This window comes from Symphodus melops (genome assembly GCF_947650265.1).
Source record: "Symphodus melops genome assembly, chromosome: 6".
NCBI lineage: Eukaryota > Metazoa > Chordata > Actinopteri > Labriformes > Labridae > Symphodus > Symphodus melops.
Window position 1 is genome coordinate 26,280,854 of NC_136696.1, and position 15,936 is coordinate 26,296,789.

At 41.3% G+C, this 15,936-nt stretch overlaps 1 protein-coding gene and 1 long non-coding RNA gene across 11 annotated transcripts in view; one reads left to right on the top strand and one right to left on the bottom strand.

Annotated features, from left to right (window-relative positions):
- LOC306825977 overlaps nt 1-15,936 on the top strand; it is a 51,521-nt gene that overhangs the window by 724 nt on the left and 34,861 nt on the right. For 7 of the 9 annotated variants that reach the window (XR_013779328.1, XR_013779329.1, XR_013779330.1 and 4 more), the window contains exons 2-5: nt 1,659-1,765; nt 2,186-2,331; nt 2,701-2,795; nt 5,681-5,801. This is a non-coding gene — a long non-coding RNA (uncharacterized lncRNA). Of the gene's footprint in view, nt 1-870; nt 962-1,658; nt 1,766-2,185; nt 2,332-2,700; nt 2,796-5,680; nt 5,802-15,936 lie in introns of those variants that run through there. The other 2 variants (XR_013779336.1, XR_013779332.1) reach the window with 2 other exon arrangements.
- ampd3b (adenosine monophosphate deaminase 3b) lies at nt 365-14,844 on the bottom strand. Of its 2 annotated transcripts, XM_079346966.1 has the most exons (16): nt 14,750-14,844; nt 11,704-11,776; nt 7,691-7,913; nt 7,387-7,561; nt 7,082-7,247; nt 6,324-6,543; nt 6,073-6,202; nt 5,679-5,873; nt 5,171-5,302; nt 4,329-4,492; nt 3,776-3,902; nt 3,446-3,609; nt 2,739-2,859; nt 2,176-2,349; nt 1,608-1,718; nt 365-991 (listed from the first exon to the last, which is right to left on the bottom strand). In XM_079346966.1, exons 2-16 carry the CDS (start codon nt 11,759-11,761, stop codon nt 815-817), a joined length of 2,337 nt encoding a protein of 778 aa, XP_079203092.1. In that variant the 5' UTR covers nt 11,762-11,776; nt 14,750-14,844; the 3' UTR covers nt 365-814. The 2 variants fall into 2 exon arrangements, with proteins under 2 accessions (XP_079203092.1, XP_079203093.1); XM_079346967.1 differs by lacking the exons at nt 11,704-11,776; nt 14,750-14,844 and adding an exon at nt 9,739-10,478.

Genomic DNA, 15,936 nt, shown 5'->3' on the forward strand with positions numbered 1-15,936 from the left:
TTTTGATTAACCTTTTTCTCTAAAACAAATCAAACTAAAAATGAAATTAACTTATTTGTTCTTTAATGAGATTATTACTAATCCCAGTAATGAAAAAAATAGCCTCTCAATCGGGGTCCTGATCCGACTTGATTCCTTTTGCAAATTTAATTCAAGTCTTTACAAGATAAAGTATTTATCAATTACTAAAGGTGTACCGATAGATCATCATGTTCAATCTTTCTAAAGAAGTCTTTCTAAAAGTTTTGCTTTACTATGTATATAAAGACACTTCCACCATAAATAATTCAATACATAGGAGAATAAAGGGTTTCTCCATTGGAGACCAGTTTAAGTAAGAATTAGAGATATTCATGTAACCTGCTGCAGTTCACAATACGTGTTTTATTATGGACATACAATTAATTCCCTTTACAAAAAAGTTAGAAAAAACGTTCTTTTTTGTGCTATTAATAACAGCGCCTTCAAATCAGTGCATCTCTGTGAACTTCTAGTTTTAGAAGTACAGTGAAGATAGCAGAGCTCTGTAGCATGCATATATCCAAGCTACAAAAAAAAGAAAAAAGTCCACCAAGAAGCACCATACTTAACTTCACATTTTACAAAAACAAATCAAAAAGCTCAGTTAAACAAGGCACACAGTGATTTTGCAAAGTTTAAAGAGCCAGCACTGAACACAGTCTGAAAATCAGGTTTTGATCCAGCCACATTAAGAAGGCCAAAACAGATGTCTGCACCGAGGGAGTGAACATCCACAATTTGCCCCTTCTTCCTTCAGAACGTGGCAGGGCACAGTTTGGTCTGACCTGGTCGATCATTCAGTCGGATTGTTTCCAACATCTGCCTTCACTGCATCCACTAGAAAACTGAGCTCGTTGCACAGGGTCTCATGCCGGTATGCCATGCGGATTTGTGCCACGTTCGTCCGTCTAATGTCGTTGCCGTCCGGCCCACCTTGCAGGTAGTTGGAACCGATGAAGTGTTTCTTCTCCTACGGGCAAATGTGCAAAATACATGTTGGGTAGTTTATGCAAAGTTTAAAACGTTTATCATGAATATACTCGGTAAACTGATAAACTGATTACTTGAATTGTTAGTGTCGACTTCCAGTTCAAACTTTAAAACCGGCTTTTCTATTGCTTTGACCTTGAAGGCCAAACAATTAATTTATTCATTTAAGGTTTGAATAGGGACAGAGAGAAAAACATGGATAAGCTTGAACAGTCATCTGATGTATGCATCATAGTGTTTTTAGCCGAAGCTAATTCACGACACTCGTCCCTGGTAGGACTTTTTGTTAAGAAATAATACAGATTAAAATTATTAAAAATATTTGAAAATAATGATACAGATTAACGTGAATGGAAATGGAAGACTAATAGAGAGAGAGCACAGTGTAAAAACTAAATATGAGCGCAGGATTGTTGCCATGTTTTTCTGTTTTTTTTTATAATGTGACAAATATAGAGACACATTTCAAGTGACATGGGAAGAGTCAGTTTCTCAGCTTTCCTCAAACTGCTCTGCATTGAGAAGAGAAACAAGCCATAATAAGGTTATATGGTCATTACATTACTTGTTTAAAGTAGTTGTAGTATATTTGTTACCTGATGTGACAGTCCGCTCTGCAGTACACTGTTTCTGGCTATCTCACACAGATCACAGGTGCTCAACTTCCACAGCTGGGCGGCAATAGCGTACTCCTCCATCAAGGCCTCCTGAAAAGGGTTCACAGGAACATTTGAGGGAAGTTGGATCTTTACATGTAAGGATATAATGTAAAATGTTTAGGTTTAGGTTTGTTTAGGTTTATTAATGTAAATATTATTTATCTTTTTTACCTCTTTTTTACCTTGTTTTATTTTATTTACCTTTTTCTTATCTACATTGCACCGTGGGGAGGGGGGAAACGTAATTTCGATTTCACTGTAAGTCTGACATATTTTGGAATTGACAAATAATGAACCTTGAACCTTGAACCTTGAACCTTAAAACAAATTCAGTTTTAACGTGACATAGGGCGAAACCGCCTTCCCATATACTGTAGTGAATTCTGAGTTCTGGTTGTGTGTGTAAAAGACGAAACTGCTCGTATGATTGTCTTGAGTTCCAAACAACTGTAGTGTTGATTTTAGTGTTTGTAATATGATCCCCACTCTGTCCCGTGACCCTGACCTTGGTGTAGTGGAACTGCATGGGGTCGTCAGTCGACAGCGACACACAGAGGCCCTTCTGGAGAAACTCTCGTAGAGGGTTCTTGGAGTACTCCAGGAACAAGCTGTTGTTGCTCAGTGGGGACATGGCGATAGGCACCTGGGCAAGGTAGTACAGGTACTGCAGCACGGGACTCTGGAGAGAAGGTGGAGTAATTATAGTGACGATCTACAGTGATTATAAATAATCTCTCTGAGGGTCAAGACTGATGCACATTCATAGATTTAACTGTCTGTAAAACTGAAAGTGTTAGTTCTTTGGGATTAACACAGGAGTGACACAATCAAAATCAAAGCTCAGTTGTACATTGTAAATAAAATATAGCATCCATTTTCAATATCTAAAGCCTTTTCAGATGAGATCCTAGGTCCTGGATTAAGGGCTTTTTCTTTTTCTTTTGCGTCTTGCACTTGTTGTTTTTGGTAACAACTGAACATGCAACAATCATTGTTTGTGTATGTGTCATTGTGTATATGTCATTTCCAGCACAGGAGAGGTTGAGTGGGAAGCCCTCGAAGATGCACCTTTTTGAGGTTGAGTCCATGGGAGATGTTGTCAGCTGTCAGGAAGGCAGAGACCAGGTGTGTGATGGAGCCGGCCTCCCCACAGTGTGGCCGAAACTGGAACGTGTTCAGTCCTCGCTCCCTGGGGAGAAAAAACAATAAACCATCATTTCTATTCATTTAAAATGACAAGTTTAAAGAAGCTTCTTTAATACCAAGTAAACCTCAGTTAATGATGTATTATAATAGACACGTTCACCTCTGTCTCATAAGATCTCTTTTCAACCCCCTCCAGGTACACATGACGATAAGGGTGCAACCATTTTTTTTTTAATCACATTTTTAACATCACATAGCAATGCTGGATTTATGCATCAGAGGCTGACCTCGTAGTTTATTTATTTTTATATTTTTGAAGGCATTTTTCTATTTGCTTTCAACATTTTTTGATCAAAACACCATTTGTTTCCCCTTTGTTCAGATCTTTCTGAAATGACGGAGCACATGAGTCACGTTCCTCAGTACTTGCATGCTGTGTAGGTCAACCAAAAAAGGGAATAAATAACACACCAGTGTGTGCAGGAGATTCTAGAAGGGTGAAATTATTCTGGCGTCTATGCACATCACCATCAGTACTTTATTGTCCCTTGTGTCTGTTGGGATGTTTATGGATCAGCATCCAATTCTAGCCGAGGTTCTTGTTGCATGGCCAAACGTGCAGGACTTACATGCGCAGGTTGTTGAGCACCATGATGTTGGCATACATGTAGAACAGGTAGTAGGTGTATGGAGGGTTGTCATGAGTTGTCCAACCTTCTGGCTTTGGGCTTTTGTAGGAGAAAATGTGGTCGCTGTGTTTGGACTCGTCGTCCACGCTGTCAAATCCCGTCACCTACAAGACACCGAAGATAACAGCAGAAAAATTTGCAAAACAAATCTTTACTTAACCACGCAGGTTAACGGCAGGTCTTCTCAGTGCTGCCACTTCATAAAGCTGCACATTCACCTCACACTTTAGTGTTGATTGTCAGTTCTGTCCTTTTTGAAAAAATACTCACATATTTGAGAAAGATGTGCACCGCTTTGTGCTTCTGCGGGTTGACTGTGGCCTCGAAGAGCGGGAGGAAAACGTTCTCCAGCATCTTTGCAAAGTTTGGCACTAATTTCTTTGACCTGAAAATGTCACTGCAAGACAAAAGGAATCAAATCAACTTGTGTTACAACAACACGGACATGTCAGCTCGGGATTAAGACAGACACAAAGGTATCCAATAGTGATCCGTAAAGCTACTTGGAATACCTGCTGCAAGTTTAGAGACAAAGATTTGACAACACTGGCATCAAAATTGCTCTGTTCAGGATTTCTTTGGGACTGTGATCCTAAAACGGCGACTTGGATGTTATCACTCTTGTTAAAAAGAGGAAACAGTGAAGTCAAAGGAGCAGTTATTTTATATCAGTCTTGGTAATAAAAGTTAATAATACACCAATGTAAACACGCATAGTTTCCGTTATGGTGGTATAAGAGTTCCAGGGCTGTTTTGTGTCAAGATAAGTGTATTTATCCTCCTGCTGTCACATCGTTTATTTTTACTCTCACTGAGCACTTACTATATCCTTGGAACTTGGATCATCCATCTCATGTTGGGTGAGTGGACCTTGTGCTGGATGAACCAGGTTGCTAGGCTCTCCCACTCGCTGGCAGAGCGGCCGTAAATGGACAGACGGGGCTCGGCATGCTGGTACTTACTCTCCTCCAGATCGTTGGCCACTTCCTGAAACAGACGTTGAAGCCACAGGAAGTTAGCGGTGTTTCTTCATACATCAGAAAAACGACATTTTTGTAACAGCTCGCGGGGCATGTAAGGGATGATTCTGTCACATCACAAAAGGGAACTGAACAGATCCTGAGAGACAAAAACACAACGTGTTTAAGGTGCTTTTGTCATATTTTTAAAGTCTACTGCATCCTCTTAAAGACATGTTATGACGTCTGATTGACGTCTTTCAGACATCGTCACAAAATACACTGAAGACAAATATTCAAAAAAGCTTTTCGTCTTTGAAAGAGAAAAAATCAAGTTAGTAGAAGCAATTAAAAACATGTTAAAGTGAATGTTTTTTTTGGTGGTGCTCACATCCCTTCTTATTAGTTTTGTGTTTTAATGACAATTAAATTAAACTTTGGTTGTTTTTCCCATAGTCTTCCTAGAAAGCTTTGTCAAGAGAATCATTATGAAAGCTCTTTCCTTCCTGAGTTATTCCCAACGGGTCGTCTTCCATTTATTAATTTATTTCAAATGTTTTTCCTTCGGTTAGATGTCAGACGATGTTGAAAAAAGGTGAATCATTTTAATTCATTGATACCTGACCCTGGTCCTTATCTGTTTCATTATTTCTCATAATGTCTGCAGGGCCGTTCAGCGGTGTTAGTGCTTCAGTTCATACTCCACCTTTACGAGCCGTGCAAAGTACTCTCCTTGGATGTAGTTGTCCGTTTTTAAGTAAATCTCTCGCAGCTCGCTGGCTCCCACGGGATTGTATTTGGAGTTAAACTTGTCGAAGCGATGAAATGTTTGTCTTCCCTAGGAGAGAGATTCGTGAGAGGGAGTGAATGTGATGTACTGATGAGCACGTCCTCCTTCCAACAAAGTGACTGTATTGATTATTTTCAGATTACACATTAGACGACCTTGCATGAAACGTAGAACGATTGCGTAACACCATATGAAATGCATAAACACCAATAATTGCATCCTCGTGTCAACAAGGACAGGTTAGTGTAATGAGCTGGAGCTTTTTGAATAATGAGAAATGAATTCTTGGCAGGAGTTGTGATCTGATCTATTTGCATCTGGGACATTATCTTTTTGGATCAATGACACAATGTTGACCTGATGTAGATATTTACACTCTGGCACAAACGATATCGGACTAATTCATTCAAGTTTTTGTTCTTACAGCATGCACATCCAGAGAGTCCACGGTGAGGTCATAGGGGTCCATGTGAAGGTTGTCGAAGACTCCTTTCAGTGTCATCTTCTCCCCGTCCTTCTCCGAGATCACGCGATCCGCCTCTGTCTGGTACGTGGTTTTGATAAATTTCAGCAGATGCTTCTGGTTCATGCATGCTGCGGCGTGTATGTGTGTGTCCACCTGTGTTTGACAAAAAGCAAACAGGGACAATGTGCATGACTTAATTGCACAAGTTACACAACATTCATAAACTCAAGTTTATTTAGACTGGAAGCTCTGAAACCAAAAATAAGTCGGAGGAAGTGTTGTATTACATAAAAACGTTTACCAGTTGTAAATTGTTAGCATACTGAAACGGGATGGAAAAATAACAACCAACCTTTCTGACGTTGTAGAAGTCTCTGTGTGGAACTAATTTCAGCTCTTTTAACTCTGCCATTTCATTCATCATTTCATGAAGGTAGAATTTAGAGGCCAAGAAGTTCAGCCGCCTGTGACAGTACGTTTTACTGCAGGGAAAAGAAAATCTGTTTTTCAGCACCACCATGTTGGCTCAATTTGTGATAAAACATGTATAATGTCCATTTGGGGCTAAGCAGAAAAGAGTACTCCTGATGTTTGTGTACTTACGTGGGGCCGTCAGCTATCATTGCGAGGACATGGCTCAGGTCTATGGCAAAGGTCTCCAGGTCAGGGTACGGGAGGCTGTGGGGCTGCTGTTGTTTCAGGGCCTCGGCGTTGTCGTAAACGTGAACTATGCCGTCCTTCATCTGCAGCTCGTAGTTGAGGTTCTCTGGAATCCCCTCCATGGAGTAAGGGTCCTCCCCTTCATGAGGGGGAGGCCAGATGTCTACAGAAAAAAAAAAAAAAAAGAACGATCATATTGAAAGGTATTTTCAGTATTGCTTTCAGTACAGACAGATGACCAGCACATATAGATCTCATCCATGTGTTGTGAAGTTGAGATACTTTTTATGACTCAAAATGCAATAGTACGTCATCTTTCTCATGTTTGTTTGTGTTGTGGCAGAGCTCAGTCTGTAGCCAGGAATTGACAGAATGACCTCAGTTACACACTGTGTCCATGCGAGCTTCAGGAATTGACAACCCTGTTACTAGCAATCCACCAAATAGCCCCTAATTGCCCCAAAAGCCAAGAAGCCAAACGCATAGATTATGTGATAATATATGATTTAAAGTGTTGGAGGTTCTTTGCTAAATGCAAATACACGTGTTGCTTTTTTAGTTCAACAGGAGAGTGCCTCCGCTGTTGATTAAGTGACATTGTTAATTGCATACGAGTCATTTGAAGATGTAAAAATTGCAGGAGAATTTGCCCTTCCAAGTTGGTTCACTGAGGAGAAAGAAAGTTATCTCAGTGTCCGTACTTGGTAAGATCTCATCCTCCTCCTGCCACGTCTCATTTTTGGCACTACGGAGAAACTGTGCGATGGTCTTCGGGAAGCGATGGTAGGCCAACCTGGAGTATTTTTCTCTGATGAACATCGCCCCGAGGAGACTTTGGGCTGCCTGCTCATAATCCTCAACCGTGATCTGGAAAAGGAAAGGAGCATTTTTTTTTTTTTACGCTTTCAATTCTCTTCATCAACAATCATTTGAAATAAGTCTGAAGTTAAATGTCCTCTTCGACGTAAATTCAAGCTATGATCCAGTGAAGTGAATGTTCTGTTACCCCTGCACAGTAATCTCCACTGATGGTCACTCTCTGGAAATCTGGAGAAGCTTCTGGTAGAGAAGAGTCTGTTGTGGTTTTTTGTATTGGAGACCCCACAGACATGGGCCAGTCACCGTGGACCGGTATTTGCAAAGATACCGACTGCGAGCGCTTCAACATGAAATTCTTCTTCCTAGTGACACAAGACAGACAACAAGCATAACTCTCCTAACAATGTGCAGCTCATCCCTGTCTGTTTAAAAATACTAGAATATTGTTGTCTCTCTGCGGGAGAAGATGATCAAATGTTTGCATGTCGTACCTCTTGGCAGACTCCTGGGACTGCTGCTCTAACAGCTCCTTCTTCAGGGCCCTCTCCCTGTCTTCATGCAGTCCGATGGGACAGTCTTCAGGCATGGTAAACAGTGCCATGGCATCCTTATTGTCTTCTTCCTTCAAGGCCGAGGCGTACACCTTCTCTGCCATCAGCCGGACCTTCTCATCCACGTCACACATTGACATCTTTGGGAAAAGTCGTGGCATGTCTGAAGGAGATGAGAAAAGATTTAAGCTTTAGTGAATGCTCCACTGTCTTGCTGATTGAGTTCAAGTCATCTCTGAAGATCGTGTTTTTTGATGCTTTATTTGAATTATGATTAATATAAGCAGAGCTCTCCAGTTTCTAAACACTAAATGTTAATAATAATGAAGTCCCATCCTTACAGTCTCGAAGGATTCATTTTAAGATGTGCTCTCTCTCCTTTACTCGTGCTGAGCTAAATGTTTTACGTCCCAATCAGATGTGTTCGCCTTGTTGTTATTTGGGGAGTGGTTTTGTCCATGACATGGAACAAGTCATGGACACAACAACAGTGATCTGATAAGTTCATCTGATAAACTTGCTGCCTTGCTCTATTTCATCTCAGAAATGTGATAAAAAGAAAGTATGTCAACACTTAAAGTAGAAATAACATTATCTTAGTGTGAGCCATAAATACGAACATCAGCCAAGTAAACATGAGACCTCCAAAGTTATATTCTTTAAGGTGGGCGTGTTTCCAAGACCTCGTCATAATTCTCACCAGTAAACATGTCTTGAGTGGCTGACTTGTGTTTCAGTGTTGACTGCATGTTTAGCTAAGACAAGTTACAGTAAACACACTCGATCACTGTCACAGATGTCCTGGACTCGTGCTCTGAACTCTCAACCCCTCGGGGGGGGCGGAGGGTCACTTTCCTTGAAATTGCATTTTACTGAGAATGGTATGCAAGACAGAGAAAACAGAAAACACTGGAAGAGCTGGGGTTTTTTTTTACTTGTTTTTCATTCGTCGTCAGAATCTGTTGGGCAGAGATATTCAGTGTTCACAGCTCTGGAGGAAATGGTATTTAATGGCTGTGTATTTGTAATAATTGCTCCCCACTGGTCTGTATTCCATCTGTTTGGTTCCCTTTAAATCAATGTTGTTATTGAGTTGCACTTGATTTAAACTTGTTATATAAACTTGGGTGAACGTTGGAGACTGGATACCCTGTGCTAACTTTGTATTGTGATCAAACGAAGGTGAAGGTCAGCTGAATTGTTTTTCCTTTTTTTAAATAGATTTGGCTGCTTGTTAAATCCCCCAGGTCACAAAGTGTTAAAACACTTCTGCCATCCAACATCCCATCAGTGGTTCTGGCTATTCTGATCGCCATGTCATCACTGTTACTAATAATATTAATGGTCACTTGGCCAAATACAGCAATAATACCTATGTTAGAAATAAAAACAACAACCTCATGATGCATTGCCGGTGTATTGAATGGCAAACACCACTCTTGCAGACACACCATCTCAAGTTGTTTTCATGCAACTCTATCTGCATGAAAAGTTTGAGCTGTCTCTGCGCCCCACAGATGACACCATCAACATTTGCCTTTACATTGGCAGAACGTTCTGGCACATTTCAGAACCGTCGTTCCTGGCGAGCTCCCCGCCCAAGTGTGCACTCTCTCTACTGGAACAGCTGAGCTTTCTTTAGGATAACCTTGACCTACCTCCCCTGAGCTACAGAAATGTGACCCACACGGAGCAGAGTCTAGTTATGACGCGTCGATCTTTAAATATACAGTATGCCAAAGAATTGTATTAATGTGCGACATACTTTCAGGAACAATAAACAAAATATATCGAACAAAAAATGCAGCAGTCACTTAGTCAGGAGTTGATGTACTTATTTAAGAATCTAAACTTTCAGCCCATCAGTGCCTCAGACTGTAGTCCAGAATGCACCATTTCTTAACTGGTTATTATCATCTCATCACATAGCACCTGTGTGTCACTAAACAGCTCGGTGATAAGTGGAGGAAGCTCTGTTTGTCGCTTACCTTCTCCCGTGATTTTGGCCATGTCTGGATCTTTCAGTCTGTGCCTGTTGACTCAGGTGTTTCAGCGTTCATACATATGCTTCTGCCTCTTGTTGACTTGCTTCTAACTTGAGGCTGCACTTTTCTCATGTGTCTGCCGCTCTCTGTTGTGTCCCAGAGAACAGTCAAGTGTTGCTTGAACGTCGTGACCCTGTCAAGACCACCTTTCTCGTATTCACGACCTGTCTCTTCAAGGTTTTCACTGCATCTGTGTCGCTCAGGCTCCGCTCTGCTTTTTATGCGCTCCGGTGCCTATAAGTATAATGCAGCTGCTAGTTGTTGCTGTCTTGAGTGTCCCTCTCTATCTCTATTTTAGGGGTATGAGAGCGTCATGGCAACAGGGGCTGCTAATCCAAGCTGGTATGTCACAACTGGCTGCTTATGTGAGAGGCTGTCTGTGAAATGGGACAATAAAGAGGGTAATAACCTCTATGGCTCAGAAAATATCCAATCCATGGGAATACATTCAGGGAAAGCCAATATTTTCCCAGCAGACCCAGTTAAGTATAGCCTCCAGTTTTAAAAGCAAATAGACCATTAGTTGAATGTAAACAGTGCTCTCACTTGGATTTTGAAGTTTTTAAGAACCCATTATTGCCCAAAAGTAAACAATCCCAACAAGTCTTGTTGGTTCATCTAGCCTTTAATGGTTTATGTTTGTTTACAGGAGATAGCTGGAATGTCCACAATTTCCCAGCTTGGGATCAATAAAGTAAATCTATCTATCTCAATAGTTTTGTGAACTAATTTAGCTGAGAAGAAACGTGTTTTCCTTTATCGTTTAAGGGACTTAAAGAAATCCTTATGCAGCTTACAGTCAATCATGCTTGGATGTAAATTGAAAAATTAGGTGAGTAATAACTCCGACAGCAGTGAATGCAAAGAACCATGTCATCTCAGTGGGGGGGGGGGGGAAGAGTGCACGCTCCCTCATCAGGGGAGGCTACTTTAAAGAAGAGACACTCATAAAGATTCCTTTTAAACGACTTTACAAAAGTCCTAAAACCGGTTTGTTATGTGGCACGAAGCCAGTGCTGACAAAGCTTTCAGTTTGTGCTTTTGTCACAGTTGATGCCACACCATCTGTTTTGGAGCATTATGTGGATTAGTGGCTCCATGTTGGTTGGATACTTGGCACTTGATACTACATTGGTGTCGCGGCACACGCCCAAATCAAAGACAGTCAGTCTTAAATTGTTCTTGTTTGCTTCTATATCGATAAAACCTTTCAAATACACTGCCTGGCCAAAATAAAGGTCATACACTCTGACATCGTGTTGGACCAGCATGTGTTCGCTGTTCCATCGTTGCAACATTTATTTCCATCCAGCGGTGCATTCATTTTTTTTGCCAAGATCTCGTAGATTCGGACCTCTGCGCAAAGACTTCTCCTGCACATCCCAAAGATTCTCAATAGGGGTTAAGGTGTGGCCAATCCATGTATGAAAATAATGTCTCAGGCTCTTTCACAACTTGAGCCGGATGAATCCTGGCATTGTCATCCTGGAACACGCCCGTGCCATCAGGGAAGAAACAATCCCATTGATGGAATAAGCTGATCATTCGAAGCTGCTCCCTGCAGTTAGGGTTAACTGATGCAGCTGAAACATAATAACCCCTGCAGTAATTATCCAATGGGACGCTCTCACATATTTACTTTTTTTTTTGGCCAGCCGGTGCATACGCCTCATAATGTTGCCAGTTTATGAATGTCAAAGTATTTAATGCTACAATAGGCAAAGGAACAAGAGTGTTTTGTGGTATGATTGTACAGTTTATATCGTTGCCTGGCAACCAGGGAACCATGATAGAGAACATTTGACTTATCAGCACTGCCAACAGATGCCCGGTGAAGAGGAAATTGAAACGACCGAGTGACTGTGCATGGCTGTGTTCACTGTGTTCAACACCAGAGTTTGAACTCACCTTTCCCCAAGCAGGGTGTAGACTGCTGCTTACACAGAGGCGTGTCCCGTCTCTTCATTTTGATCTGTGTTGACTGGAGAGAAGCAAAGATTCAATTAGCTACATGCTAATCAATGGTTCATTGTTGGATTAGAGTCAGCAAATCCAATCCAGTTTTCAAGTCTATGAACCTGATTAAAGGGCCTTTCAGACAGGATGCGGTATGCTGCTTTCAAAGGATAAGGATAAACTTTATTGATCACCCCAATGGGGGAAATTTGGTGGTTAAAGCAGCTCTAATACCAGTTTATAGACCTACCAGGACATCGATAAGAAAGCTTGTTTAAAAAGAAATTCAAATGTGAAATCGTCCTTATAGGGCTGCAGCTCCTGGCTGAGCTGCTGCTCGTCTCCTCCTCAGCAGAAGAAAGCGTGGTCTGAATAGTGGCTAAAGCTAATTTCTTCACTAGTAATATATGCTGATGATTTATGCTCGTGTCCTAATTCTTCTCTGTGCTCCCTGCAGCGAGCACAACGCACACCACATTCTATCTGTGTTCTGTTGCCTAACTTTAAAGATGAGAGTGCATTCTTATGTTATTTTGAGGTCAGGTTTTGTGGGTTCTGGGGGGATTCAATCTAAGTGGAAAAAAAATAAATAAAAAATGTTAAGCTGGAGAAAACTGCAGCCAAGTGTTGTTAAAATAGCAGATTTGTTCCGTGCAGGTGGAAAGGAAAAGTGAGAAAGAATTGTTGGGTGTTGTTGCAGCTGCGTTACTTTGCCAAGATGCTCACTTGACTGCCATGATTCTGAAGCTTTTGAACAGCACCTGCCCATCTCGCAACTTGTGTTTATAATGAAGGGGGACTGGAGTGAAGGGGATTTAAGTGTGTGTGTGCGTGTGTGTGTGTGAGTGTGAGTCTGAGGGGGCCTTCAACACACTTCTATCAACTATTCGACCTTCTGTGTTTGTGTACTGGCACAAAGACAGTAGTCCAATTGAATGGTCTAATCAAGCAATATAACCTTAGCTCCACTGAACTGCACATGAAAATGTGCTAACTGTAATTTCCCTCAAACACTACTTGGAGCTCTTGCAGCCTCTTTCGGGCACATACGATGATCACACAGATGTGGTAGAGGTCTTTGGGTCTGTTATTCTGGAGTTAGATCTTATTACACTGTGTCTGAATAAGGACTGATGAAAGATGTTAGTTTGAGTTAAGAAGTGTGAGGTGAGTGACCCTGCAAGTAAAAGAAGAGGCTGCCAGTTGGATGAGGAAGTTTCACATGACACACTTAGTTGGTTTTTGTATTTCCTGGTTGGTTGGGTTTTTGTTTTTTTCTGTCAGAAGAAAGTACACAAAGCCGTGTACAAACATTGCAGAGTTGGACTGGAGTCACACTGCTCCTTTGCAAGCCTGAATGTTCTGCACAGATATGCAGGGACAGTGTACATCAATAACCAAATATTCTTCACATTTTTCTTAAAGTGTGCGTGGACATTTCTGTGCAACACGTTTGCAGTGAGACGTTTAAAATCTTCAGATGCAAAAATAAGGATTATCATTAATCGTTTTTTCAAGAACAAGAGGTCTCCTTTTTGTTATTCTTTGAAACCTTCTAGCCATGATGAATCATTTTCACAGACACTGTCACAGAGTCAAACGCTTTTGCTGCTCAATATCAGGAAAACGAGTGCAGCACGCCAGATCTCCACGATTGTTAACTTTCATTTGCCGATAACCACTTAACCCCGGCCCAGACCTTTTTGTCCACTAATTGAACAATCTTTGCACACACTCGTTTTTTGTTTACCAATCCTGGGCCTCAAAAAGTGCAAGGTGAAAACGAACCGTATCAAACCAAAAAAACAAACACTGTATTTGATCCAGACTAAAGAAAGCGAACTGAAGGACTTCGCTGGTGTGAATACACTCTCACATTTCTACGACATACTGTATGTGACCCAATTTCAAGACAGATTCATGTTTCAACGGGTGAAGTATCCCTTTAAATGTGTGCAACTGGACTTTCCTTAAAAGGCATGTTGAGTCTTGGGGCATTGCTGGGAAATGCCTGCGCAGCATGTTCTGGCCTGATAGTGGAATGCAGGGCATGTAGGACATTAACAACATGACAAATGACAAGCAATAAACTTGGCATCTATGTTTTGGTTGAGACATTTGTTCATGTTAACGATGAAATTGGAAAAACTGTTTAAGCTTGACTGTATTTGTCCGGTCTTCAACATTTTGAAGAGCAGACATTCTCACCGCCGCCGCCGCCACGCCTGATGCAGGAGCCCAAGCAAATTGTGTGCTGACACTCAGTCATCAGTAGACTTTAATTAGTTTGACCCAAGAGAACAGGTAAAACCACTTTGTTTTACTTGTTCAAATTGGCTTCTTGCCCTTCCAGATATTCAAGACAGTTCCTTCCCAGCCTCGTCATATCATCCGCTCAGCTTAGTCATGGACCTGAGTGCTGGATGTTTTGCTGTGCAGAATGAACTTAAAAAAACACAAGTGCATTAAGCTAATCATTGTTGCCCTCCAGTTCAGATTGAAAAGTCACTGGAGGAAATAACTCTCAAAAGTCTTTCAGTCTTTGTTAGTCAAGCGTCTCCTTTTCAAACAGAAAAAAAAAAAGGTTTTATCACAACACAAGGCTCACACTGAAGCAGCCATGTAAGCAGTGTTTTTAGGTAAAGAGATATTTACACCTAATATATCTTTAAAGAAACTCTGGATTTGTAGATGTGTTGCTCATAACTAGCAGATATTGGACATTGTCCAGAAAAAACCACCTCTCCCGCCCGTCCAACCTGCACAAACATGAATGTCAGATTCTACTACGAAACTGCTTTTTGGTATGAGGTAGCAGTGTTAACCACAGTACTTTAAGAGTGTCACTCTGTACAACAGAGCTCAGGTATCTCAGCTTCCTGATACCAAAGCACAAAGTAATGAAAAGAAAAAAAAAACATGTGACTGTGTCAGAACCAAAGAAGAAAAATAAGCTGAGATTTGAGGCGAAGAATAGTTGTGCCAGCAGTGTACTTACTGTTTGTAGGGTCCTGTGTTCAGTGTTATCACCTCGGGGACTGCAGAGACCCTTATTTGGCGTCAGAGGATTGAAGACAAGTCCTGCTGGTTCACCCTTTCACTGCCAGACGGGACAAGTGAAGAGGGTGCACAGCTGATGCATCAACTGGCTTTGAGGAAGTGATCTGCATCAGTGAACTACAGGAAGTGCTGGAGGAAGAACAAGCCCTTCTGTCACTTTATCAAGAGGATGCAAACTGGGTTAGACTATGCCCCTCCTTGTTTGTGTAGTGGAGAAAATGAAGTTCATTGTGCGGGTGAAATCTCACCTGCCCTTGGGAAAAAAAGATAAACACAGAGAACATGCACAAAGACCTGAGTGTTTGTTTTTTTTATTTGTCTTTTAAGCTGATAAACCAGTGTCTGAGAATAATACAGTAAAGTATGGATTATTTTATCTGAGTGTAAATTGCAGCCTCTTTGTCTGTGTATTAGGACTTCCTTCTTCCCCATTCAAGAAGCACGTCTTGACAAACAAAGAAAGGAAGTTGACAAAACTTTCCTTTGACCTCTGTGCTGTGGTGACACAGGTCAGGGTCTGATTCACACTGAGTGGGTTGATTTACCAACGATGACTGATTGTACAACAGTGATGACCAAGTAAATGTCACTAACTATTCTTATCTTGTTATTTAGTTTAGAATTCAAGAGCATGACAAATTTGATAGAAAAGAAAATGGCTCCTTTGTAGTTTGAGTGATTGTCTCAGATACAAATGATCGTCAGTGGCACACATAGAGTACCTGAATGTGAAGCTGTGGTTTGGGTGGCTCAAGGTGGTGGTGTAGGGCTTACAACACCCCCATCTGGACATTGAAGGGAAGTCTTCCAACAGTGAAGTCTCACATAGAAATGTGTGTACCCACAGCTCAGTTTTTCAGAAGCTGCAGTACTTCCTTTTCTCTTCTAAAATACGTCATTCTTATGATCAGAACCGGAGAAAACGGATGAGACGTTTTAGAGGCCTTTTGGCAGTATAATGCCCTCGACATGTACACGCAGTACTGCAGTGTTTCTTGTTGCTCGTTTTGTAACATCCGGGTCATTCTCTGAGATAAGATTACTGACCTTACAGTCCCGTCACTTCAACAGACATCCATTTTATCACTTTGTTCCTCGTCCCTTAAAGGCTTATGCTGAAATAAC

Bases quoted from the DNA above. Each gene is read 5' to 3' on its own strand.
- ampd3b (XM_079346966.1), bottom strand. From the start codon at position 11,761: ATGAAGAGACGGGACACGCCTCTGTGTAAGCAGCAGTCTACACCCTGC. The intron at 7,562-7,690 runs GTACGACATGCA...TTGTGTCACTAG, and splicing joins TCCCAGGAGTCTGCCAAGAG to GAAGAAGAATTTCATGTTGA. The intron at 5,303-5,678 runs GTAAGAACAAAA...TCTCTCTCCTAG, and splicing joins ACTCTCTGGATGTGCATGCT to GGAAGACAAACATTTCATCG.